General features: G+C 42.0%; 1 protein-coding gene across 1 annotated transcript; it reads right to left on the bottom strand.

Moving 5' to 3' along the window:
- Window positions 1–15,242: 15,242 nt before the first annotated feature.
- Window positions 15,243–19,338, bottom strand: LOC118771232 (inositol monophosphatase 3-like). Its single transcript, XM_036519162.1, has 5 exons — window positions 18,750–19,338; window positions 18,187–18,346; window positions 17,991–18,086; window positions 17,333–17,494; window positions 15,243–16,928 (listed from the first exon to the last, which is right to left on the bottom strand). Exons 1-5 carry the CDS (start codon window positions 19,086–19,088, stop codon window positions 16,657–16,659), a joined length of 1,029 nt encoding a protein of 342 aa, XP_036375055.1. The 5' UTR covers window positions 19,089–19,338; the 3' UTR covers window positions 15,243–16,656.
- Between the last annotated feature and the right edge of the window lie 7,802 nt (window positions 19,339–27,140).

Below are 27,140 nucleotides of genomic sequence, written 5' to 3'. Positions count from 1 at the left end.
CTGAATCCTCCACCCTCATGAGAAAGCTCCGCCACGCTGTGTGCCAACACTTCATTTTGCGAGTCACAAGGCAGAGATCCCAAAGAGCTCCCAGTGGATGCAAACCTCGCATTTCACATTCCCCATAGGAACAGCGCTAAATTTATAAAAACCGATTTTATTAGCATTGAGAAACACAATGCTTAGAATGCAGAAGAAATTAATTTGATGTATATACCGTGGCGCTAATGTGATTTCATCAGTATTTTCTCCTGTTGAAAACAACATTAGCTCATTAGGTCATCGGATGCCGATAAGCACGTCCCTCAAGTTAGTCTTTCCGCATGCGTTCTGACCTTCTAATTATTTCTTAAATGCTTCAGATCTGATTTTTGGCTGTATGAGATGAACAGTTTTATATGTGGGAGGCCTGACTTCAAGGCCATAATTGAAATCTTATATTCATATGCTAAAGTCTTACACTTCAGCTAATGGGTCAATTATTTTAAAGTTTAGTATTTACATAATAGATGTGAAATTTTTAATTGTAATGATGCCATCCTAAAATATGTTGGCGGAATGACATTAATTAATGCATGCCCGCCATTTTGAGTACCAAACGCCAAATACCGAACAGTGTGGGAGAGCCATAGCTGTCAGAGAAAAGAACTAACGTCAACTCTATGTAAACTTGGGTCCCCAGTGTCTCCAGCTTTATTACATTGCTATGACATCACCTCTAGCAGTGACTCATGGGACATGTTTTGATATGGGAGGTATTTCAGAGGATTTGCTGGTGATGAATAAAGCATAAGGTTTTTTTTTTCCTTCCACCCACCAACCTCTTTGCACCCACAAACACAACTTGTGCCTTCGCAAATGAATTTCAGAGAAACTCTTGGGTAAATGGTAATATCAATATTGCTTGGATATATTCAATCCCCCTTCTCCCTGAAGTTAAATTTGTTTTCCTTTGAATAAAACTGCTGATTAAATCCTAAAAATCCACAGAGAATCTCTGTAACCCCAAGACACCCACAGGGAAACTATTTGCATTATTCAGTGTTTGAAAATGACTGTGGTTGACTACAACACACTGGGCAATCTGCAAACACTAAAGAAAGTGCTCTCAGAATGGCAATATGACACACAAGCCTGGCCACTAATGATGATGTCACCGAGTCCAGCCAATCACTGTCCCCATTAAATGATTTTTTTTCAGTAGGAATGAGCTGCATCAAATGTGGTCATTTGACTTGTTCCATTCTAACTTTGTTTTACTTCACCATTGTTGCACTATAAGCGTGCCTCTAAAATGTACAAAGAGGATCGCTTTGCAATTTGTTTGAGCTTCATACAATAAAGCTCTTGTGTCAGAAACTGGACATACATTCACTCATACAGAGGATAAACACTTCTATTGATTGGTACCATCACACCTTAAAACTGATATGAATAAAAATATAAATAATATGTTGTACATGAATCCATGTGAAGTTTCTTTACTCTCAGAGGCTGTCATTATTGACAGGAATGAAAGTGTGGATTGGGTGACTGCTCTAAATTCATAAATTCAATTCAAAACATATAATTTTTTAAAAATCAATTGAGCAAAATTATTGTTTTGACTTTCCTTTCACTGTGCTTTTTTCACTAGATCACCCTTATTTACTTCAATCTGCAAAATTGGGTTCCACCTCAGAGTGGTCAAGGCAATCTCTGGCCAGGGTCACTCCAGGTGATGTTCTTCCTTCCCAAATCACTGCAAATTGTCCCAGGAGTTAGAAAAAGAAAAAAAAAAAATTCTGTCCAATCAACAAGTTATTGGTCAACATCGTTCTAACTTAAAGATTCTGCTCTTAACCAAGGTGCTTGCAAAGTGTAGTTATTTGAATGCAGAGATGAAGTGAAATATATAATTTCCTTTTCCTCAGCACAGACATTTGTTTATACAACAAAATTAATTAAGTTTGATTCCTAACTTTCAACAACAACAACAATCTCCCCGGCAAGCAATCTGCATAATTTTCTTTTTATTTTTGTTACTGGCATAGAACAAACACCAAATGCATTATGTCCTAGAATACTAAAGCAATCATTACTAAGCCTTTCTTTGCATGTGCTGTTGAAATGTGGATATTCCTGTGACTCTTTCAGAATATGCATTGTTTATTTTGTAACTCTTTCTAGGGCTTATTATTTATAGAAAGCTGCTTTAATGGGAGGAGGCTGGCACTTAATTAACTGACGATGAAATTTAGCTCCATGCGCTCTCAGGGATTTTGCCTCCCCGCGTGAAATCTCAGCAATGACTGTGTCTCTGTGCTGCATCTCAATACAGGTGAGAAACAGACAGTTGTGAGGACTAATGTGTTGTAAGATTTACTACAGTCAGTATCTGCATATCGTCCTCTGTGAGTTTGCTGTAATCAGGACCTGAGTCCTACACCTCTTTTCAAAACACCACTATCACTGGCGTCCGGTTAAATCCCTGTCTGAATGTCACTCCTTTGATTAGACACAGTGGCGTTAATTCCCAGCTTCACCTGATGCAGCCCTGTAACAATGTCACCCTGGAGTCTTCGCTGCAAGGTGCTTCCGTTGTTTGCTCCTTGCCGTGGTAAACCATAAAACAGTTCACTTTCTTTGATGATAATAATTGTAATATTGAGAAATTTGTAATACTGAAAAAAACAATGAGTACCACTGTTTTCCTCAAATGATTCTGCTAGACTGTGACCAAAAGATCAGAATGTTCTATGCACAGATTATGTTGTCTGTGCTTTTAATATTCTCATTATGCCAGTTTACAACAGGAACAGAAAAGTCAGATACTTCAGATCTAATCAGAGAGTATTCCTCTAAAAAAGAGCCTTCACCTCCCCGAGAAACTGCTTGTGTGTTAATTGTTAGTTTATGTTGATTTGATTTAAATGTTAAATGTTCAAGGGGCATGTTTCTTCTATCTAATTCAAACCTACCAATAGGAGATCACATTTTATCAATTGCATCCAAATCTGTTAATTGTTTGCCAGTTGTCAGTGTAATTGTCTGATGTGCTTGTGAAGCCAGCCATTGGTTAATGGGCCACACCTGCCTAATTAAAGGTGCATTAAATGCAGATGTGTGGGTGTTGCTGGATGACTCTTGTGAGCAGTTTGTGGTGCTTGTGGCCAAGGATGGATTTCTTTGCTTTGTGTTTAAAAATACATTTTTCTGAAAATTTGTTTTGTTTGTTCCATCTGCTTTCTTCTTTTGTGAGAAGCATTGGCTTCCTCACAATTCCTTTAGGGCACACGAAAACCCTGAAAGAGCAGGTGAGCAGGCAGAATCTGGCCCCTGTCATGTCTGTAGCTAACTTTAAATAACTACAGGAACGACAGCTGTGAAAGTCATTTGACCAAAAAGGGAACATGACATACCAGAAGCGGTGATGAGCACCCACATAGTCTATTTCATAGGCAGCCCCTGTGGTTGAATGTTTGTCAGAGACATCACCAAATAAATGACCATAGCAATGTGCCCTGAAAAATTACACCCGTTTGCTAAAAGCCAGACATTTCACCGGTCAAAATCGTTGTCTCTGACCTGAGACATTAAGCCATTTTAAAACTGTGACTTGAATGTTGCCATAGCAATCTTAACCAGAAGTCTTTGCATTCTAGAGACTTGAAAGGTGAAATTACCACTGTCTGTACCACTCCCTGATGATTTTGTTTTAATGCAAAGTAGAACTTTTCTCCCCTTGGTCATAGTTATATGTCTTGGGACATAATTCAGACAGTTTGTCAGAATTGCTCTTACAGTAATGTTATCATGTGCAGTTTAACTATCTCATAGATTTGCAGCAGGCTGATAACATAAGGCCTCTAATTTTTTTTGCTTGCTGTTGGCATAACTTGAACTGACAGGTTAACCTTTTTCTTCTACGTAAGAGGGCAATGGAAATTACTACTTGTAATAGCGTGATCCAGAAAATTTAACACGTACAAGGTATGTTTTACACAATTGTGTAAAAAAGATTGTTTTAACTGCCATTGTGAAATGGAGAGAATGATTTGGGACTTATACCATCTCAGTAATATTTGCTTGTGTTATTTTCTATGGGTTATTAACAAGCAGAATGTTCCCCTCAAGTCCCTCTCAGTTCCAGAGCTATTAATTTGTATGTATCTAGCCAGCTGTCTGGAGCTCTGACGAAGATCAGCACAAAAACTTATGCTTTTTTTTCTTGCGCTCTTACTTTTCGCACAGTGACACGTTTTTGTCTGCGTACCCTTAATTTTAAAATAAATGTGCTGATGATGGTTCCGTCACTCCATCTGGACTATTTTTACCACAGTGCAGATCCTTTTTTTTTTTTTTTTTTTTTTTTTTTGGAGCCTTCTGCTTGCAAACTGGTGAAACTGCTTTCGGCTTTTGTAAAACATTTAAAGGTGCAGTAAAAGTTATCTTTAACTGTGAAGGTGATGAAAAAACCAGAAAAAAAAATGTAATGAGGGGAAAAAATGATTGATTGGCACAAGATGTTTGGCTCACCGTTATCACTGCTGTATGTAACTCTCCCATACACTAAATTAAATCTCTACTTTATCCACAAAGCGTCGCCACGAATCTGACCTTTACAGGACAAATTGAATTTCCAAAGAGGTGCAGCCGTCTTCCCAATGAGAGCCCTATATACACCTATTGGCAAATTGAAAGGTTAACTGCCAGACTGGTTTAAAGAGTGACCTGTGAGATGCAGGAATGTGGAATTTAATTGAGGGTCATGATGAACAGAAATTAAAATCTACAGCAGCGGTAACCATTCAGACAAAAGTACCTTCAAAGGGAAACATCTCATTCATTTTTGCTTACACATTCAGCTCTGCAAAGTCCTGCGAAGTTCTCCAAGGCAAAGGTACCTGAGAATATGATGTGAAAATGTGAAGGAAACTGGACAGCTGGTGATTTATTCCTGAGACTTAAGTAATGTTATTAGTTGCTGTTGTATAGCGCTGAGGTTTATATTTGGTTTTGTGTTTCTGTTGCTGAAAGACAGTTTCCCCAGGGTTATAAGTAAGCAGGTGAGCAACAGCACTGAATATGGAATATGTGATTTTTTTTTTTTTAAATATCCATAGGTCAACACTCAGCTGGCACTGAGCGTTACATTGGTAAAACCTTAGTCCAGTATATTCTTTGCATGACTCAGTTTTGAATACAGTAGGGGGTTGCTCTTTATCACTGCTGGCTGTGGTGGTGAATAGTGCTGTAAAAATTAATTTGCTTATTAAAAAAAAAATCTCATCCATGTATCACTCAGGTGGGTGATACACATTGAGGTGATTCACCCCCCCCCCCCCCCCCCACAATAAGGCACTTTGAGATCCGTAAAACTTTATTAATGATGGCGATAATGATAATTTATTTGAATTATTAGTTGTGTTCAAAGTATTAGCTGCAGCAACACTAGTAATAGTATTAATGATAATTATAATAAGCAGGACTGACTTTATGTAGTTCACAGTGATGCAAATTGGGATTAAATAGCATAGAGCATGGACTCATTTAATAGTTTTGTACCATACAGAAAGATTAAGACAGCTAATTCCTGTTCTAAATAATTGATGGTAACATTCATTTCAGTTTTGTGCAGAGCTCATGAGAAGCTGTGGAGGTGAGCAAAACTCTTAAACACCCAACTCAGTCTTTGAAATTCACACATGTAAAATTCATCAGATTCAGCTGTGTGTTCATCTGCTGCATTGCTCGGAAACATATATTGACAGGATGTGTCATATATTTGCATTTTTGATTTTCATATGTGTGTGTTTGATCTCGCCCTGATGTGTCATAATTAATCTTACAGCTGACACCTCAACAGCACCTGAAAAAGTCTTTGTACGAAACGCACAGACCAGACTAATCCTCTCGTCACGCTGATAAGGGGGAAGCAATTAAATTAAATCATAGCCACTGTTCTAAGGCACAGAAAAGCTAATTAACTTTGAGCTATGAATGACGTTCACGCTAATCATTTTCACCGAAGTTCAGTTCACTAATTGATTAAAGAAAAAGCACAATGCAGTTACTCAGTGCTGCACTAAGTTGTATAAACTTTCATGAGTGAGACATATGTTGCATTTTACTTTTACTTAGTTTTTAAACCATGAGTTTAAATAGTAGGTTGCTGGCCATTGTGGCAGTATGAAATGTAAATGCTCTTGGTATACAAAAAAAACCTGAATGGTTTGGCTTTTCATATGAACTGAAAACACAATATTCCAAAGTTTTATAACCACTGAGTAGATGCATAATATAAATAATAATCTTATTAAGTAATTCATGTGTCTCAGCTGTGTCCACTGCTCTCTGGTTGTTGATGTAGTTGCTGTGGTCAGGTCTGTTCTGAAGCAAATTAGAGTTAGTTTATTAAATAAATAAATTAGTTATTTTTAAAAAATAACCCGTATTTAAAAAAAAAACAAAAAAACCTCATTCATCTTTCAGTAGTGTGAACAATAGAGGAAGCCTGATATTTTAATATGCATTCAGAATATATTCCTGGTAAGATGTTTGCATTTAGGCATATTTTAAAGTAGCCCCATTCTCTTAGAGTTAGCAACGATACAACTGGGGAGAAGGGCAGTGGGATATTGTTTTGTTCAAATGTCAACAAGACCTTTGCAAAATACCTTTATCCTGGCCCACACAAGGACATAAGGACCTAAAATTTGAATCAGACATTTTAAATAAATAATAATCATTCAGCGTTTACATAAAAGGGCTATTTTCACTCTCTGCTTTATTGGGAACGAGAACAGATTCATTTTAACATCATGACTCACTCGTTGGAGAGCATATTGAACATAATTTCATTTACACAGAGAGAACATTCCTCTCTACCAGAGAGAAGAGGGTTGAATTAGACAAGAGAATAACCACCAATGTACTTTAATAAACAGTTGATGTACCTTACGAAACATCTGCATTCTTTATGTAAGCACCTGAGGTAGGGAGGAGCTAATGACCTCCGCACCTCAAAGTTCACAGGGTCTCTGGGCTCACGGTGTCCTCTTAATATCATGGCGTCTCCCAGCTCACAGCATCTTTGAGCTCACAGTGGGAGAGTACATCTTTCAGCTCATGGTGCAGTGTCTCTCTCAGATCATAGCACCTCTGTCAGCTCACAGTAGTGTCTGTCTGATCTCACCATGCCACAAGGTTCTCATAGCCCCTGCGGTAACTTTTCTCTGGCAATCTAACCATCATCTGAACCCAGAATTTTAATAGACGCCATGCCCTTCTTACCCAAACACCATGCGTCTTTCATACAATCACCAAGCTCCTCTAACAGACACTACACCCCTCCGATGTAAGTGCTAAGTTTGCCTAATACAGGCAGTTAAATCTTTGTAGCCTATTTGTGCTCTCTCTCTCTCTCTCTCTCTCTCTCTCTCTCTCTCTCTCTCTCTCTCTCTCTCTCTCTCTCTCTCTCTCTCTCTCTCTCTCTCATTCCAATACCTTTTCCCAGAGATGAAGAGAATGAGATTCAGTGTCAGTGTATGCACATTTGATGCAGAGAGTAGTAATTTCAGCATGTACACTGTCAGATGCTGACATTATGACACGGCCCTTTCACAAGCCCAATGACAGCTCTCTGACTGAATTTCAGCTCGTTTTCCCAAACTAACTGTCCAGATGTCAATAAGCTACATTAAACAGCATTAGATGAAAATGTTCAATCCTCTCCGGGAAAGACGACATGTATATGTTATCCTAGAAACTTGGGGGCTGTAATGAACTTATGTAATGACTCTTGCAAAATTTTTGCATGCTTTTCTTTACATTTTTAAACAAATTAGGTCCCCCTTTGTGGAGGGGGATTTAATTAATACCTGATCAAGGAGCAGTCACAGGCAGTAGAACAATGTTCTTTTGTCACGCATTGACAGGCTTGTCTGATGAACAAATTTTCATGTATAGAGATGGCGGTGAACTTAATTGAGGGACAGGTAATGAGGGTTTTCGGTACAGGTAAATTATAGGTTGTTCAGTCAGCACATACATGGCAGAAAGGCAAGAGACCTGTGTTAGCAAAATTGATTTCCTTTATTGAGTTTCATTATTTTAGCAATTTAGTGAAGACATATTAAGTATGAATTGCATGACAAATGGAGTCAAAGAGTGATTCAGGAATCACAGTCTGAGTAAGGCTGGAGTCACTTGAGTGATGTGGAAATCACAGTATGAGTGATGCTTGAGTTGCAGTCAGTGACTCAGGTGAGGTTAGGGCTTAGACACAAAACCAGTAGCAGCTGGCACTGCAGGTGGGTAAAAACACTTATGTAACCTTTTGATAATATTTTACAATAATAATAATGTTGAATATAATTGCCAGTAAAACTGTTCTACGGTATTAACCAAACATTAGCGATAAATGTTAACAACCCAGCTTGGGTACTTTTATCATTTTGCTGGGGTGCCCAGTGTCCCTCACCCTCACTCTCTAAGGAGTGCCCCGTTTTTAGGGTGTCACACCCTGTTATCCAACACAGAGACTCGTTTTACACACTGCGACTCCAGGCCCAAGAAGGAGACCGATCCCAATTCTGCAGGATGGTGGCTATGAGCTGTCACACAGAGGGCTTGAGGCATTCCCATCTGCCCAGCACTCCTGGCAGATGGAGACGATAATTACTTTAAGTCCGCAGAAGACACACAAATAGAAACACCGCCACCTGCAGGGCCAAAGGTTTTATGACCAAAATGTCAGCGGGTCGGCCGTGTTTGGGAGGGAGCAAGTAATGTTAAAGTCCACGGAGCCATTTTAAGGTGGTACCTTGAGGTATCTCGCCCAAACGCGAGAAACATGACAGGTCTGACACCTTAACGGACGGAACAATGTCAGAACAACCTGTCCCCGTAGCCTCCGGGCAAAACGTTCACCTGCAGATTAGAAATGCAGGTACCATCATGCTTGCCCTCAGGAGTCAGACACAATGAATCGATTTCCGCTCTGAAACTGTAACAGCCGATTTATCCAGCCTCATACAGACCGGCCTGCACACATGGGTGACGTGCATGAAGACCAAGGGATCTGTCTTTGGGTAACAGTGTGAGCAAGACAGAAAAACAGACAGAGAGAGAGAGGGAGAGTGAAGGGGAGATTTATTTGAATTGGCTGTTGCCAAACGAGCAGCCTTCACTGACAACTTTAACCCTTCCATCTATATAGTAATTATTTGTACATATTTGTACTTCTTATCACAAATTTTTCACAGAGGGGGCATCTGGGCATCACAGAGGGGGGGACAGGTGTGGTGTCGCATATGACCGGCGAGCCCTATATTTCTGCTGTGGCTCTACTCCTCAGCAGACTGCCAGAGTGACTGGTCAGAAACGGACACGCAGACTCATTCACTGCGAATCCAGTGATCCGATGCGGTGTGTGTGTGTGCATGTGAGGGGGCTTAGTGTGCTCCATAGCCTACCACCCACAATGGCATCACACCCAGGACTCCGAACCATGACAGTCACAGGTTCAAATATCTGTTTTCAGACTGTCAGACAACCCCCCCCCACATACCCCACCCTATACCGCCACCCACCCCACCCCCTGACTCCTGCATTCCATACCTGTTTCTCAAAGTGAGCATTGGTAACAGACAGCAATACGCACCGTCGCAATCGATTTCTGTCTCCACTCACATCAGATCATGTTCTCTGTCCCTTGTTGGAAAAAAAAGAGAGAGTGAGAAGATGGAGGAAGAGGACACTCCGGCCCCCTTGGCAGCACAGAGCTGAACTGTGCCATGCAATCAGAGAGAGTGCCCCTCGCTGCTAGCATAGCCCACAGCGAAATGATCTATCATTCCATAATTACTGAGCACTGCAGAAGGTGCCTGCTACCTTCATGATAATCAGTGCAATCAAATGCTGGTAAGGAGAAGTGATTTCAGATGGTATGAGAGTCAGCAATTACTCTAATTGCAGAGAAGTTTCGGGGGTCCTCTCAACGGCCGAGCCCTATCATGGCTAATTTGCGAATCCCAGCAGGAGGAGGAGATCCATATTCTCAAAAATCTACCACTTGGTAAAACCATTTTTTAAATTGCCATTACAATTATTACTTTTTACCTAACATCATGTGTGCAACTGGGAAACTAGTACTGAGTCATTCAAATCAGTTAAGAAATTGAATCCGAAAAGTATGGTCAGTGGCAATGAGACTTCTCTTCAATTTGTCAAGTTTAATATGGTTGTAGACTGAGGCCACATTACACTGAGAGAGGAGGTGTTTCATGCTTAGAGAGAAACAGAAGAGATATCACACACGCTCATTCTGTATGTTTGATGGAACACTTTCATATGGTGCCTTTATATGGTGCAGCCTTATCACCCTGATGTTCTATTCTGTCTGATGGCTGAAGCTAAGTAGGGTTGGGCTTGGTTTGCACTTGGATGGGAGACCATCTGTGGAAAAATCAGGTTGCTGCTGAAGCTGTTGGTGTACCAGTAGGGGGCAGTCTTGCCTCTGAACCTAACAGTAGCTCAATGCCCCATTAGCAGTGATGGAGATGAGATGTTAAACCGAAGTCCTGACTCTCCATTAAAGATCCCATGGTGCTTCTTGCTGAGACTAGGGGATTCCCCAATGCCCTGGCTAACTTCCCAATGAGACCCTTACAGTCTGGCAATTTAATTTAATAATCCCCTCAGGTAATGGGGTGACTAACTCCTTCCTGAATATCATCTTACTGGACCCAGTAGCACTAGTTGGGAGACCATTTAGTCATTGGTTTAAGCATTGGAATGTAATATACATAAAATGAAATGAGTGAAATGAGAATCTGATTCTGTCCAGAAACATCTGAACCAGACAAAGACAGGGTTTCATTGAGGGTGTTAATTTTTAATTAGAGAACTAAACCAATTAGGACGATAATTTCCATGGCAACAATGTCTCCAAGTCTTTCAGCTCGTCGGAATCATCTTATTCAACCCAGGCAGCTTTGGTCTTTAAAGACTGTTAAAAATTCTGGATCGTGTGACAGTTAGTTCATAAATTCTGTGCTATAATTACTTTGATTTGCCAGTAAATAGGCCTAGCTCAATTAAATCCTACTGTATGATATATGCAACATTGCATTCTTTAACTATTTGCCAGTATTTTAAATCAAGACATAAAAGTTTCATCAGAGACTGTTAAACAGTATGTCCTTCCAGAGCTGTGGATATAGAATGCCTTATATGGACACTCCCTGTAGTGAAGATCATTATTCTACAGAGAATACACTCTCACTTCCTCTCAATGACTTGCGACTTCCTTCAGTGACAGCTGAAGGAACTCCAGGTCTGCAGCCGATTGCTCCTCAAAGAAAGCAACAGCTCACAAAGTGTAGAGTATCTCTATCACTTCCCAAAAAAATGAAAATGATCTAACTAGTGACCAGGTATAACATTAATGCGGCTTTGTGCCTTTTGTTGGATGTTTGTAACTGGTTTTTCACTGTAAGCGGTTAGCTTACTTCTCACTCAGTCATTGCTAGTTTCTTCTAAGTGTTTTCCTCCAGCATTGCCCTGTTAGTGAAGGTTTTTTAGATGAATTGCCTGTCAAGTGGTGGCTGAAAGAATAAAAGAAAGACCAATCAAAGAACAGAAAAGTCAAATGTGATGTGAATCATTGAGATGGAATGTCAATCGAGGAAAAGAAAAAAAAACAATATGGAGCTTCTCCTTACTTCTCCTACTCCGCCTTGCCTTTTCACATATTAATATCTATCCTCTTTTTCCTTTTCTCTCCCATTTTCACAGCTTTTCACAGTTTGACACTTCCTGCTCCAAATTATAACCAATGGCCTTCCTCCAGCAGAAAGCTGCCAAACAGTGAATTCCATCCTTTGGCAAAGCGCTGAATTAATCAACGCAAAACAGTCTTTTCTGACTGTGTAAGCTGAGAGGTGACATCAGTTTGATGGCAACAGACATGTGGGATAATGACCTGCCTCTGTTGTTCTCCACAAACACAGGCTTGCTTGTACAGATTACCTACAGCATCACTCAATGCAACGAACTGGATGCGGTTGCCAAGCAACATTAGTAAACTCTGGCAGCAAGCAAGCATCCAATGAGGGACCAGTGGCATCCATGGTGACATGCTGGTGTCGCTGTTTTGGGTGTCAGAAACCTGTTTAATTAAAATCTCCAGAGAGTTGATTTTTAAGTTCCCCTCTCTCTGTTGCTATGGTTATTTCTGTAGATCTCTTAGCTGAATGCCATGAGGTCATTCTCAGCACTTTTTTTTCCCAAAAGAGTTAGGCTCTTCTTTACTTACAATGTAAGATAACACATCATTAAACATTTTTTTTAATTTACAACATATTGTGTTATTGTACTTAAAAACATATTTCTATTATTGCATGGAGACAAAATGACTTGAGAAAAAAATGTGAGAATGACAAATAGTGACTATTTTCAAAAGAGCATCCTTGTAATGCATTCTGAAGATTAGGTGGCAAAGGAATGTGTCCAATAAAGAAGACTGAACCAACCAAATCAAACGTCTTCAATATCAGCAGTTACCATCAATACCAGCATATGGCTGTAGTAATAGATTAGCCATAGACCGGCTGTATGGAAAAATATAGCATGAATGTGGGCTCCTCCACAAACGAAGAACAGGCAGTGTCCTAAAATACCATGCAGAAAAACTGCTGAAGCACAAAGATGGCACTTGAGATGGAATTTATGAAAAGTGTCATACTGAAAAGACTGAGAGATGACTAAATTGTGTATTGTATAGTCCAGTGGACCATCTAAGGGGTTAAGAAACACCTCTGTACTATTTTCATTGCCTTGTATGGTTCATTCTCAGCACTTTGTTAAAGTATTTAGGCCATTAGAATTTGTCACAAAGTTGAGAGGCCCCACACACAGTTTAATTACCTGTTAGGGAATAGCTCCTTTCATTCCTAATTACTTGTTTTTCATTATTGCCATCATCCTTTGGTCTAACACTTTGTTAATTATGCCTTTTTCATAGCTGTTGTTCCTTACAGCCACCACTTTGTTAATTGCTTGTTTTTTTAATCATTCCCTGATCACTGCTGAGGACCATTTCCTAAATTTTTTCCTGACTGATAATTGCATGAACACGATTGGCCTTAAAAGTGGGTCGTCAGCACATGGCAGGTGAGGAAGGCGCAGAGCAGGCAGGTCAATCTGAAACTCAACGCAAAACCAGCTCATCTGAAAGGCTCCTCTCACCACAGCTATGGAAATAGCATTTCAAACTCTGAAGCACTAAGGAAACTGCAAGGAAGCACCATGGCTGTTGTCATGCAGCATGTACAGCCACGACCGGGATGGTAGTCATGTCTTCCACCAGTTTGTGGTGATGATGATGATGATGATGATGATGATGATGATGATGATGATGATGACGATGACACTGGTGATGGTGGTGGTGATAATGATGATGATTATTATTATTATTACTAATACTATTATTATTGTACTCACGGGTATAATTCAGTGCTGAGGTTGATACCCCCGATTGCACTGCTAGCTTATAGCACACAAAATGCTTTTCCTCGTGCTTTTCTCTTGTTTTGCTGAGTGTTTGTGAGAGCCAGAGCAGAGCTTTTAGCCAGCCGTTCTCAGCGGGCCCTCAAAAGCTACGCGAGGAGAAGCACTCGACAGCAGATGAGGTCTTGGCGGAACCCGCGCTCCATTAGGAGAATTAACCGGCCGCACCTGAGGACTCTTAAACATGCTGCCCGCACTGACGGGAGAGCGGGGCCATTTTTTTCTGCCCCGCTCAGCTGCCAGCTGATTAACTCCCTAACGAACCCGCGGAACTGCCTGCCTTAATCAGCCCCTCTGACGGGCAGGGAGTCGCTGCTGTCCGGCTTCCTGCCCGCTCCACGCCAGGAGGTGTGGGTGTTGAGCCGGGCCATTTGCCTCCATCTCTGTCAGCCGTGTTAGCGGAGCACATGTGCAGGCTAACGCCCAACAGCGGTCACACAAGGGCCAATCGCCGATTAGCATTATTAGCATCCGTAAAAAAGAAAAAAAAAGATCCAAATTATGTAATTGGGATGGCAGACGGTAAAACTTATTTAATGTTAATATGAGTTATGGGATCATCATGACAAATGGGTAACTGGATTATAGAAAGTGCTGTTCCCAAAGGTAATCAAAACAGAAAACAGTAATTAAGGAAGTCAGTTATTACATGCATTAATTTCAGGAAGGCTTTGTTGTAACCAGTTGGTTGCAGATTTGAATCCTAAATGCAACTCTGCTGTTGTATCCGTCATCAAGGTGCTTAAGGTTAACTGCTTAAGTGACTTTTTTTGCTGTTATCGATAGATAATGTGTAGGATATGTAAGCTGTCATGAATAAGCAAATAAATGATATACCTGATTAAAGGCACACTGCACAGCACAGGACCAATGGAGAAATATAATAACAGTGAATCAGTCTCACAGCCTCTGATATAATGCAATATTGCAGCCGAGAGGCCTCAAAAACATTTAGTCATAATTGTAAATCCTGCTAGAACAGCGAGAACAGACTCTGAAGATATGTTGAGTCCCTTAGGGATGACCAGGCCCTCAAACTCCCTTAAGACTTCAGCATGGAGGCTACTTTATTGCTGTCAGTCTGTATTCTTTAATATGTATATGTGTTTGTCTTTCATTTTTTTTTCTTCAGTTGTAACAGTTGCAGCACTTGCACTACCCTGAGATCCTTGTATTTGCTGCCCTCGTGTGGCAAAAGGGAGGTACTACTATTGAAAACGATGTTGCCCAGAATGTGTTGCTGTAAATCAAAATATTCACCTGAAGTTAAGTTCATAAATTAAATTCGACTGGTATGTACGCTTACATTTAACCTGCATATCCAAAACATATCTAACATTATAGAAAGCAGGACGAAAATGACTTAATACACATTTGAATAAAAAATACTGTTGACAATCATGAAAAGAAATATAGAAATATATGACCCTTATTAACAAAGACTGTAAAGATGGAAATTTTAGCTGTCACTCAAAAAATAGTAAAAAGTAATGGTTTAAAGTCATTTAAAGCCACAAGCAGGATGAGACTGAAAGCCTAAATCTTCATACTAATCCTTTTTCCTTCATTCTTCATATTACACGAAAATTGAAAATACAAAATCAAATAAGGCTATTTGGAAAAACAGACGCCATCATCAAGATCATGAATTATCTTTTTTTATTTATTATCTTCAATTAGAACCCCCCCCCAGACAAAATACATTTTTGCATTTTTTAATTGGACAATGATCACATTTCAACAGGAAGCTGAAACCATCACAAGGTTGTTATCGCAATGAGAGCTGTTACATCTGCTGTTCTCATCACTACCCATTACTTTTCTCACCCACATACCCATTACTTTTCTTCCCTCAATAAAAACACATACTCTTCGGTTCAGAAATAAAATTGTACATCTTTAATCATCCGACAGTAGAAGGCATCCTTTCAGCCTAATGGGAGCAGTCCAGGTTAGACACATCTTTATGGATCATGCGGTATGGTGGAGCTTGTAGACACGACAGAAACCATAAATTCACACCTGAAAAGGTATATCTGTTTTTTAAAAAAATCATCCATTCACCACTGTCATGCATCCACTTTGTTTAAAACACGCAAAAGGTAGGCACAATGGACGAACAGAGCTGTGTGCGATGCCCGAAAAAGTGCAGTTCACACAAATTCACAAGACAAATTCGTACGCAAATAATCCATACGAAAATGCACAGTTTTTCAGTGTAGTTATCACAGTGAGTGCATTATTACAGAATCCTTCACCCCAGGCAATGTTAGCCATCATATTATTGTTTATTTTTATTATTACTATTATTATCAAACATCTCAGATTTGTAGACAATCACCCTGCTTCATGGCAGATCATACAGCATCTATAGTTCAGACCCAGCTTCAGTAGCATTCTGCTCTTTTTAAATAGAATTTTTTTCAGATGATACTATTTACAAAGAGCCTGACTAATCTGCCACCACACATCAGAGCTCTCAGGGGTCAGAATTTAACTGCGTATCTGTGGTGGGGTCAGTGTGCAAGTACACTAAAGAGTACACTGCCACCCCACTTGTGGATATCAATAAAAGTAGGAGTTTATGTATAAACATCTTCTTCAATCTGGCAAACTGAGGGATTCTTCTTCACCTGAGCTCATAAGGGCAGGTACTGTATACATCACCACCCCAATCTGTCCCTTTAAAATACCCTGAATAACCAACACCTACCTCAAAAGCATCGAAATACAGCAGGAACTAACAGCACTCAGTAGCCTTTTTTTAATAGTTCAACCTCCACCAACTCCTGCCAAATCACACTCATTTAAAAGCATGTCGGACAACCAATAGCAATGTTCTAAAGTGTCCGACATAATGACATTTTCAGACAGGAGTGTTCTGCAAGTCTGAGGCCTTCGAACTTAACCCACACACCAAACTACCTCAAGGCACACCGCTTGGCAATGCAGAACTTTTCTTTCAGATGGCACCCGTCTCAGTTAAAGACCACACATCTTCTGGAGACTCTGTGCATTATCTTACGGATAACGGCAGGTTACATCGTTAGATCTCTGTAGCAGTTTAATGACAGGGGAGAACACCGTCCCGGGCCAAGGGGATTAAGTGTTTTTCTGGGTGTCCTGGCTCGGCAGTTTGGCCAGCAGCACCTCGTGATCCACATTAACGCTGGCCAGAACCCCGCCATCATTGGCCTCGGAGCCCCAGTAGTCTATATCCTCTCCCTTCAGGGTGGTCATGTGACCTCCCAGCGCCTTCAAAATGGCGTCCCCTGCGCATATGTCCCACTTCTTTATGTAGGTGATGTGGATGTACACGTCCGCCTGCTCGTACTTCTCATCGGTTGGGTCCAGGAGGGCGAGGACCTTGTAGCCTAAAAACGGAAGGGGGCGGACATGAGTACTTCTGTACGCGGAGAGGAGACGGTAGCACAGTGATTACCGTTTACTGCTACCATACAGTACCATTCTAAAGTCTGGACACAACTTTTATTCTTTACTTTTTCCCCACATTTTACAAGAACAGTAAAGACATCAAAACTATGAAATAACACAAATGGAATTATGCAGTGACCAAAAAAGTTAAGCAAATCAACACTATTTTATATTTAGATTCTTAAAAAAAATTTTTTGGAAAGAAAAATCACACATAGGCATCAACTTCATACCCAGCAGTGTGAAATACCCAGCAGTGTGAATGGACAGGAGGTAAATAACACGTCTGAGTCGCCCTGGATTAGAATGCATTTTTTTTTTTTAAGCGCAGTGACCCCAGTACCTGCTCCCCCAGCGGGCAGGATGACCGTGTCGTTCCCAAAAGCGGATTGGACGAACCCCTTCACTTTCCCTGCATGGGAGCGTGACACGATGACCTTCGGCGACTTCTCGTTGTACGACGCGCGGGCCCTGATGTTCGAACCCGCGCCCACCATGGCCCAAGCTGAGAGGGGAGGGGACAGATCGATCAGAAGAGAGGCCTCAGACTTAAGCGCTCCAGAGAAACTGCTGGGCCTGGACCATCTCTGAAGCGCTCAGCCAGCTTGCTGCTCTCCATCTCTGGGCCTACATAGTAACAGTATACACTCACCATAGTAACAGTAAACACAAACTAAAACCGCTGCACCAAACAGTCTAAATCACACACTGCACTTTCAGCCCAGACTTAGCTCTTTCAGTTCACAGCTTAACACCATGCAGATTTTCAGGGTCCTGTGAAGGTGCACAGGACACGCTAAACTTGCTTTCAGTTTTCAAAAACCTAATACCTTGAATGTGCCAGCTTTCACTCTCACCCTCTCTCGGCTAACACTGAACTCCAACAATAATACCTCTTTCAGCCACAATAATTCCGTGTGTATATGTGGACAGTTGTTATACTACTTCATGAGGCTTGATTCCACAAATAAGCTACATCCTTCACAGTGGATGAGACTCACCTGTGTAGTCTGTGAAAGGCTTATGGATAACACCTATAACAGGCACACCATTCTGTGCAACACAGACCATTGTGGTGACATACTTGCAAAGATTCTCTGTAGAGGGGGAAAATAGTACATGAACAGTATATCAAGCACAATCTCTTTTGACAGCACATCTTAAACACTGTATGTTCAGTACACTGTGTGCCACTACCTGTGTACTCCTGAGTGGCGTCCAAGGGGTCAATCCACACAGTGACGCCCTCTGCCGGCACCTCTTTGCTACTGGTGATCAGTTGTATGTCGGGGGGAATCACGTGGTCCCAGACGGCTGTCTCGTCCTCGCCGGTGTCGTCGTGTTCCTCTGATTTCACCTGAAGCACGGCACGGTTCAGATCACTGTTATTATTAATTGTAAACTTTCGAACAGGGCTGCGCAAATAGAGAGTTCTGTACGCGAAAGGCTTACAGCTCGTTTTACTAATCGAGTCTGTGATATAGGCTGATCCTTGTGATTTAGATTTATAATTTCGTGTATTGACACGCCCTTCCAAAAAAGTCCTGACGGCCGAAACTAGTTACATCCTCGATTTGGGGCAGTAAAACCTTGAAAACGACAATGCTTAATGAAACCAAAATAGGTAACGTACATCGAATACCTTCAACAGAAATACCCAATTTAGCAAAATTCTGCAAGGGGTGTGGTAGATCTAGGTTCTGCTGAATTAAGCTTGTCCGGACAAGTATGAGTGAATGTTTGATCACATTTTATCTCACCTGTAAAAACGGAAACGTGTTCTTTATGAGGTGATACATCTTCCTGTGAGAGAGAAGGTCTCCCGACGTGAGCATCTCGTTCGCCCCCTCCTTGGTTTTGCCCTTAGATTTCTCCTCCAAAGTGTTGCCCTCCCGGACGCGCTTCACTTCGCGGCCGCCTCGGACCGCAGCCTCGATCGACAGGGCGAGCAGCTCCCGCAGATCCACGGTCCTCCGCTGCCGGAACGCCGCAATTCTGTTGGATATAACGCCGGAGTAAAGATGGTAGATTATGCCGAGACCCAGCAAAAAGAATACAGCACCTCCGAGAGGAGACAGGCGGATTCCCATCGGAGCCATTGCGTTACAAACGTGTCGGTTTTCCCTTGGTAAAACACAGTGTTTACCACGAAGATGCAACTTTTTATGCAGCGAATTCCATTACAGTCCAGCCAGCTGTTTCGGATAGGCTATCTATTGCCAGCACCTAAATAGACAAGATCAAGCGGTTTAGCATTCCGTATCTCACTGGTGACCAGCTAGCCAAATATATTTTATAACCAATGCATGTATTGTGACCACAAAACGGCTTATTTCCTTGTCCACGGTCGTTGAAAAAGAAAGGTGAGAAATAGTTTGTTTCTTTTCCGGGTCAGAAAAGCCACGTGACTAATTGTATGATTTCATACATTTCCGATTTTAAAGAAACCAAGCTCCAGTAGCATCTATGAGCGTCGGAATTTACATATCTCTAGAGTCTAGACCAAATGGAATTTAATTGGAGGAGGGGTCCAGAAAAAAATAGTTTTGTTTATAGCTTCTTTGCCACCCCAAGTTGAAAAGCCCACTCAACATTATTTAAATACTTTAACAGTTTAAACCAGTGAAACAAGGTTTTAAAAAGGTACATTTCCCTTGCGTATATGCTTGTATTTCCTTTCATTTAATTTTGTTATTTTTAAGAAACCCCCGGCTCTGATTTGAGGGGGTCATAATGATGTTTTCAGGGAAAGCATCTTAAAACTTCTTAGTTCTTAGTTCCTCACTTTTCCTGGACTGGGAGCAATCTGAAGAATTTTTGCTTTTACCACTAGATGTCAGAAGACAACAGAAAATGGTCGTACTTGTGCAGGTGACAGTTCTCCGGACCTGCCTTGAAGGTATTTCCTGTCAAACCAGAGAAACGCACATTCAGCGTGTCCGTTGCAGACTGGTGTATTCAACTTCTCAACAGAGACCCGTACAGCGCAACTGTGGTTCATTACGTTGTCAGTTCACCTTGAAATGATCCGTCTCTGCAAGCGGCTTGCACACCAGCAGTCGTCTCTCTTGTCCTCTTTTTCACTATTTTCTGACTATTGGTTTATTCATGGTTGCTGCAGTGACCCTGTTTAGGACACTAATGATCGTTTGTCTAATTCAAAAAAATGCGCGAGGGGACAAATTTTAATCAGGATGTCGTGTATTATCACCAAACAAACAGTTAAGCAGTCTAGTAATTTAATGCTTTGAACAAATTTAGGTTCCAGGATTACAAACTACAAATTGTGTATGACTCTTTGTAAAACGTCTTCTGAATGAGTAGCAAAAATATATAATAATATATATATATCACCACAGAAATGATATGTGATGCAATCTGTAATGAAATTACAGATTTAAATCTGGTCAGTAAAGCTGGCTCACAAATAGGGGGGCCAACAATGTGGAGACCAGCTCATACAGAGCCCTCTACATTACCCTTCTTAACTCTTCATTCAGATCTGTGTGGCCTCTAACAGTGACGTCCAGTGACGGCCGAAGATAGTTGTCATGACAACATCTGTCCTGAAGTGGGGTCAGCGGAGCAGTTCAGACATTCCAAGGTGGTCTTCCACAGAGTCTGGCTGAGTGACGGGCCTTTGAATGGAAATATGTTTTCCTCATTGTTCTTATTTATTGTTTTGGTTTATTGATACACGATCACACAGCAGACACAAATACAATTTGAACACAGAGAAATGGTATCGTTTTTGTTTTCATCATTTCATCATTGTTTTCTCTGATTGTGAGATCAGAATATGCATTCAAGAATACTTATGTTTACTGTGTACAGCGTAGTTTTGCATGTACATTTAATTGATGAGAACCCCTACAGAATCAATATTCTGATTGAATCCATATTTCTTCTGTATTGAATAGTCTATGCCATGCTGTTTCAGCAAAGCTATTACTTTGAGTACTGTGTGTATGTTTGACTGTATGTGTATGTATGTGAATGTATGTGTGTGAGAGAGAATGAGAGAGAGTGAGAGAAAGTGTGCGTGTGTGTGTGTGTGTGTGTGTGTGAGTGTGAAAGAGAGAGAGACAGAGAGAGAGAATCTGTGTGTGTGTATGTGTGTTATAAAGAGAGTGGGAAGGAGAGAGAGAGAGAGAGAGAGTGAGAGAGAGAGGAGAGAGAGAGAATGTGTGTGTGTGTATGTGTGTCATAAAGACAGTGAGAAGGAGAGAGAGAGAGAGAGGGAGAGTATGTGCATGTGTATGTGTGTTATATAGACAGTGAGTGAGAGAGAGAGGGAGAGTATGTGTATGTGTGCCTGTGTGTGTGAATTAAACAGATGCTGTTTCAAACAGATCAATCCATATTGTGTTTCTGCAGTATGCCATCCTTGCAGGGCTGGTGTGGTTTACACTGCTATGCCTCCCTGTCTCTGGGGCACTTGTAATGAGATTCTAATGGGCAGCGTATCTGCCCATCTGATCGCTTCTGCATAGGATCCTGCAGGACGGCAGCCAAGAGAAAGGAGCAGATTCTGTCTCTCTCTCTCTTTCCTCGTTTCACTTCCTTTCTTTATCCCTCCCTTTCTGTCTGTCTGTCTCTCTCTCTCTCTCGTTCGCTCTCTCTCTGTCTCTCTCTCTCTCTCTCTTTCTCCCTCTCTCTTTCTCTGTCTCTCACTCTCTCTGCCTCTCTCTCTCTCAGTCTCTCTCTCTCTCTCTTTTTCTCCCTCTCTCTTTCTCTGTCTCTCACACTTTCTCTCTCTCTCTCTCTCACTCTCTCGCTCTCTCTCTCTCTCTGTCTCTCTCTCTCTCTCTCTCTCTCTCTCTGTCTCTCTCTCTCTCTGTCTCTCTCTCTCTCTCTCTCTCTCTCTCTCTCTCTCTCTCTCTGTCTCTCTGTCTCTCTCTCTCTCTCTCTCTCTCTCTCTCCCAGTGTCTTTTCATTCCTCCCTCCCCTGCCTCTTTTCCTGTCAGGAATTAAAGGCTGTACCTTACTCGTGCTTGCGTGGGTCAGAGGTCAAAGGGCTGTATTCTGTCAGGGCCACTCTTCACTGCACTGAACCAGCAGCGCTGTCCTTGCAGAAGCTGAGCGAATGTGAGCAAAGTCATTTGTTTCCCCATTTCCTGTTTAAGTTCCTTCGGGGTCTGAGCAGGTCCTCAGAGAGGGGCTTTGATCTTCCCGGGCAGGGGAGTGGGGGGACGTTTGTGGGTCTGGTTTTAATAAGACAGGGGATGGCCGTAAACACTGGAGCTCTCCGCTGGCCGAGGGGAGGGATGCAGGAACCACGCCAGAGCTGAATGAGCATTCCTGCAAAGACTCTCTACACACATAGAAAGATGCTGCTTTTTCCCCCCAGATCATGTGATTGGAACGACATGGTGGTGACATCACAGCAGGGGACAAAGGAATGTGTAACTGATAGGAAATGGACGCTTAAACATCCTCTCCAGCAGATAGATTATTGGCAGCATTCATTGTGTGTTCAATGTTCTGAACTCACCTTAACAATTGGGCAATGGAAAGAAGTTTCATAGCTTACATTATATTACATGCATTCAGCAGACAGTCTTACCCAGACTGACTTCCAGCACAATAGAACATAAGTGTATCCATTCAAGTTAAATGAGCAACAGTTTCAGACCAGGCTAACAACACTCCCAGACTAGTGAGTGTGAGCATAACACCCTTCAAGCCCTAACACATGTTAATTTACGTAATCTGACTAGTTTTGTTGCATTATGGGTGTTTTTTTTCTCTGAATTGTCATGGCAGAAGTGCGAAGGTGCTGTATAAGTAGGCCTGTTACCTGTACGGGAAAGAGAGGAGGTGGACCAGTCCTGTCTGAAAGGGCACAGGACAGAAACTCGCATCGATTATCAGTCTGTTCTCAATCGAGTTGCTTCTGCGGTGAAGGGCCTGAGGTCTCACAATGCATCTTTTGCCAGCCAGATGTCATTCTTTTTGTCTTTGAGGACTGTACGTCCCTGAACCAAATAAATAGCATTTGCTTGCTCAAAAAAAAAAAAAAAAAGCCAATTCTATCATGTACAAACTTTCCTTCTCTCACGGCAGATGCTGTGCTGGTTACATTGTACAGAGGGTCCCGGCTTAGGGAGCAGAGTGTTCCGGAACCCTACGGAGAACAGGACAACATTCTGAGAGGGTTTTACTGCTGCTAAGCTGAGGAGGAGAGGCTGGGAGCTGAACGCTCTGTATGCATGCTTTGCTTAATATGATTTTCTGCGAGTGCATGGGGGCCTTAATCGCAGCCACGAGGTGTCGAACAAGCAATTTTACACGTGTCTTCAAACAGGCGTTTCTGTGCTGTGATTGTGCGCTTTGTTTTTTTTTTTTTGGGGGGGGGGGGGATTTTTGGTTGCAGACAGATTAATGTTTCCTCTGGCTTATGTTTCAGTGAAAGACAGGCGCATTATGAGAAAAGGCTGGCAGGAACTGGGCCAAGCAAAGTTCTGAAAGAAATGTTCTGCAGAATCTGTAATTCAAGATACAACCCTGAAAATGCTCCAAGAAAACGTCTTGAAATATGTTCCGGTACATTGTGGATTACCGTCTGTTTGCTATTGGTAGAGAAAAACTACTTTTAAGTCTGCCCTCAGAAAATCAAGTTGTATTTAGTGCTTTTTTAGTATACATAACCACTTTTGACTTTGAACCTGCATCACAAGCAGTGCATTGTTGATTGAAAATTTGGAAACTCTGTCATGCTATTGATCTTGTAACATAACCAGGGTTATACTTGCAGATGCTTGGTGCAACACTGTCCAAAAATATTGCAGTAATATGGAAATAAATTCAGCAATAGCTGACAATATGCATGATCAGTTCTCATTACTTTATGGTTCATGTGGTTTTTGTTCATTTCCTCTATAGCCCATATCATCCAGTCCTGTATAAAGCCTTCACACAAAAACACAGTTACTTGTTACATCTGGATTTAAAATTGCTTCCCTTACTAACATAAAGCTTTGCTTAAAATAGAAAGCGCAGGTCGTATTTCTTTCAATCAATTTTCATAAGCATAGGTTGTCGCTGTAACTAAGGACATCATTTCTGTAATTTATCAACGTTGTCAGTGTTTTTACTGTTTTACTGGAAAAAGTTGTTCAGATTTCCTGGCTTGTGTTCCTGAAGATCTGACAACAGCAAAAAACAGTCTCATATTTAAGCCAGAGACATAAGAAAGTGGTCTTTCAATACAAGTCATTATTCTGGAGTAGCCAGACGGGGTGTACGTGTATGCTTATTTAGATGATATCTTAATTTCTGTAGGATACGAACGAGATAGCATTTAAAACTTCTCTTGTTAAAGTACATGCTTGGAGAGTTCCTGTGAGCACTGTTTCAGGACAGAGACGCTCCGGTAGGTGACAGGAAGTTTGAGTACTGTATGTTTTCCCTGGGGAACGGAGGAGGAGGAGAGACAACAGTGATAATATCTTGGAACAAACGTGTCCTAGTTATTAAGTGCGGTGGAGGTTTTGGCTGAGTTCATGAACACAGACACGTCACTACTAAGCAATCCCACGTGTCCCGAGTGTGAAACTGAATCACTGCCTGCCGTCTCCGCTCGTGATGCCATCTGGATTTCATTTCTCTCTGTTATTTCCCTCCTTTTCCTCCCTCAGGTTTGTCCCGGCGCTTAAAGACAAAATGAACTGACTTGAGCATAAATGTACAATGTCTGTAGATCCCGTGCATGTGTGCATTTTTGTAATTTGAAAGATACTCTTATCGTGGGGTGGGGGGCTTACAAAGAATGAGAGCAAAGTACTTGTAATAAAGTTGATTGAAAGATGGTTCATACAGCTCGCAATCAGCCTCAGCCTCTTACACACTGTGCTGTAATACCTAGAGCTTACAAATGCTATACATAAGTGCAGTACATCAGTACAACGTGTCATACAATAAGACTGTGCAAATGAGGGATTGGGGAGTTTGGCTTGGGTAGAGGATGCAAGATGCAGTCTGAAGACATCAGTCTTTAAGTGTATGGAAGATGGCCAGCAACTCCGCTGTCTTGACTACTGACGGAAGCCTATTCTTCCACACTAGGGCCAGAACTGACGGAGGACATGGCTGGGATATGGCAGTGTAGCATAGTGGTTTAGGAGCAGGACTCGTAACTGAAAGGTTGCTGGTTCGATCCCCGCTGGGACACTGCTGCTGTACCTGTGGGCAAGGTACTTAACCCACAATTGCCTCAGTAAATATCCAGCTGTATAAATGGATAACATTGTAAAGAACTGCAAGCTATGTAAGTCTCTTTGGATAAAAGCATCTGATAAATGTAAATATTTTGCTCTGAAGGCGAGGGACAGCCAGGCATCCCAAGGGCACAGAGCGGCGTGGCCTGGCCAGCGCGCGGCGTCTGGTGATCGATTGCAGAGAAGGTAAACTCACTCCCCTTGCCACCCGGTAGGCTAACAGCAGTGTTATGAAACAGATGTGGGCCATTAGAGCTGGAGACCAGGAAGGGTGAGGAGCGGGAGCATGAGATGAGTTAAGGACAGTGTCTGAGATGCCCGTCACAGCCAGTGCAGACAGAGGGGCATGGTGGGTCACTGAGGCAAAGGCTGCAGAACATTCTAGAAGAATCAGCCCACAGGACTGGCAGGCAGCTCTTGCAGAGTGAACTGCATCTGTGATGGAGAGAAGAGCTGTTTTGGTGTCACGATTGGTCAGTTGTCTGTCCTCAAAGATGATATCACGTTTGGAGCAAATATTACAAAAGGTGGTACTGAGAATATGCGTTTTGTTCATCACTTTGTAGGTAAGTTCTTTGCTGCTGTGATCACACCCTTGTCCTGTTATTATTACGTTTTCTTTTTATTTCATTTGATTTGTATGTGCAAGTCTTGATGACATATATGAAATTGTAAAGATGTTAATATTTTTCATCATTTCAGTGATTTACAAATCCATTCTGGTGATGAAGAAAAAATGGTAACACTTTTTTTTTTTAATTACTCAGATTTCAGGACTGAGCGTATGGCGGTTAGATTGAATCAGAGCCTTAGTGTAACAAAGGTCTCTCCACCTACACCAGGCCCTTCCTTCCTGCATGAGGGCTGTCACTTCCTGTCTAGATGAGGACTTCCTGTTGGAGGCTCTGTGATCATTGGGGCAGAGCAGGAAGCAGAATGTGGAGCAGACAGAAGAGTAAATACAATGAAAATGATCCTCTGAGGAATCTGTGTGAGCACCGCACCAGAAACGCGGGCCCTGACCTCTGTGTCCGCTAGGTTCAGAGCTAACACATAAACCCAGCGCCCTGCCTGTCTTGCTTCCGGTACCTTCCATAAACGCCTTCCTCAGCCGTCACATGAGTGAGGAGAAGAGACAGAGCAGCTTTATCTCATCCTGCCACTCAATCTGCTGTATTGATTTAATATCAGGCCTTGTGGTAACTGCAGCATGGAAACAGTTTAATTCTACCCACCAAGGTGCCCCTAAAGACTTTGCGCTTGGACCAGTGTGGGAATCTGGCCTGCTTGTTGTTTTGGATTAGTAACAGATGTTGCGTCTGAGGCTAATGGTAGCCAGCGGGCTATGAATCAAACAGAGATTTGGTCCCAGACATTAGGGACGGGGCGGGGTTTGGGGGGGATTGCTGGGGACAGGACAGGACGGAAGGGGGGTGGTGGGGGTTGGTGGGGGTGGCTGTTCGGGTTGTGGGATCTGGCAGAAGGTGACGAGGCGTAATTAGGCCAAACATTCTGCTCGGATTTTCACCTTGGCCTCTTTGTACTGTTGCAGTTTGTTCTGGATTATCAGGGCATTGTTTAAAAACACCGTTGTCCGATTGAGCTTGCGGGATCACATTAACATCAGCAGAGCCAGCATGAATTTTTATAAAATACCCTAAATTAGGAAAAAGTAAGTAATAAATACAATATGCTGCTTTGTTTTTGGTCATTCAGAGCTTACCCTGATAACACTGTTAACCCCTTTGGCTGTGCAGTCTTTGGCAGCGCTTTGCTGGTCTGGTTTCTGGTGAAAGCTGCCCCTGTTTCCTGGCCTGTCTGACAGAGCTGGTTCCTGTTTCCCCAGGTGGGCCACAGTGCTGACCCAGCTGAGTGAACACAGCTGATGGATGCAGGTTGCGATGGCCGCTTTGGGAATCAGCTGCTGTGATA

Source organism: Megalops cyprinoides, chromosome 24 (genome assembly GCF_013368585.1).
Source record: "Megalops cyprinoides isolate fMegCyp1 chromosome 24, fMegCyp1.pri, whole genome shotgun sequence".
In the NCBI taxonomy this organism is placed as follows: domain Eukaryota; kingdom Metazoa; phylum Chordata; class Actinopteri; order Elopiformes; family Megalopidae; genus Megalops; species Megalops cyprinoides.
The sequence above is the reverse complement of the archived record's forward strand: the minus strand, read 5'-3'. Positions and strand labels throughout refer to the sequence as shown.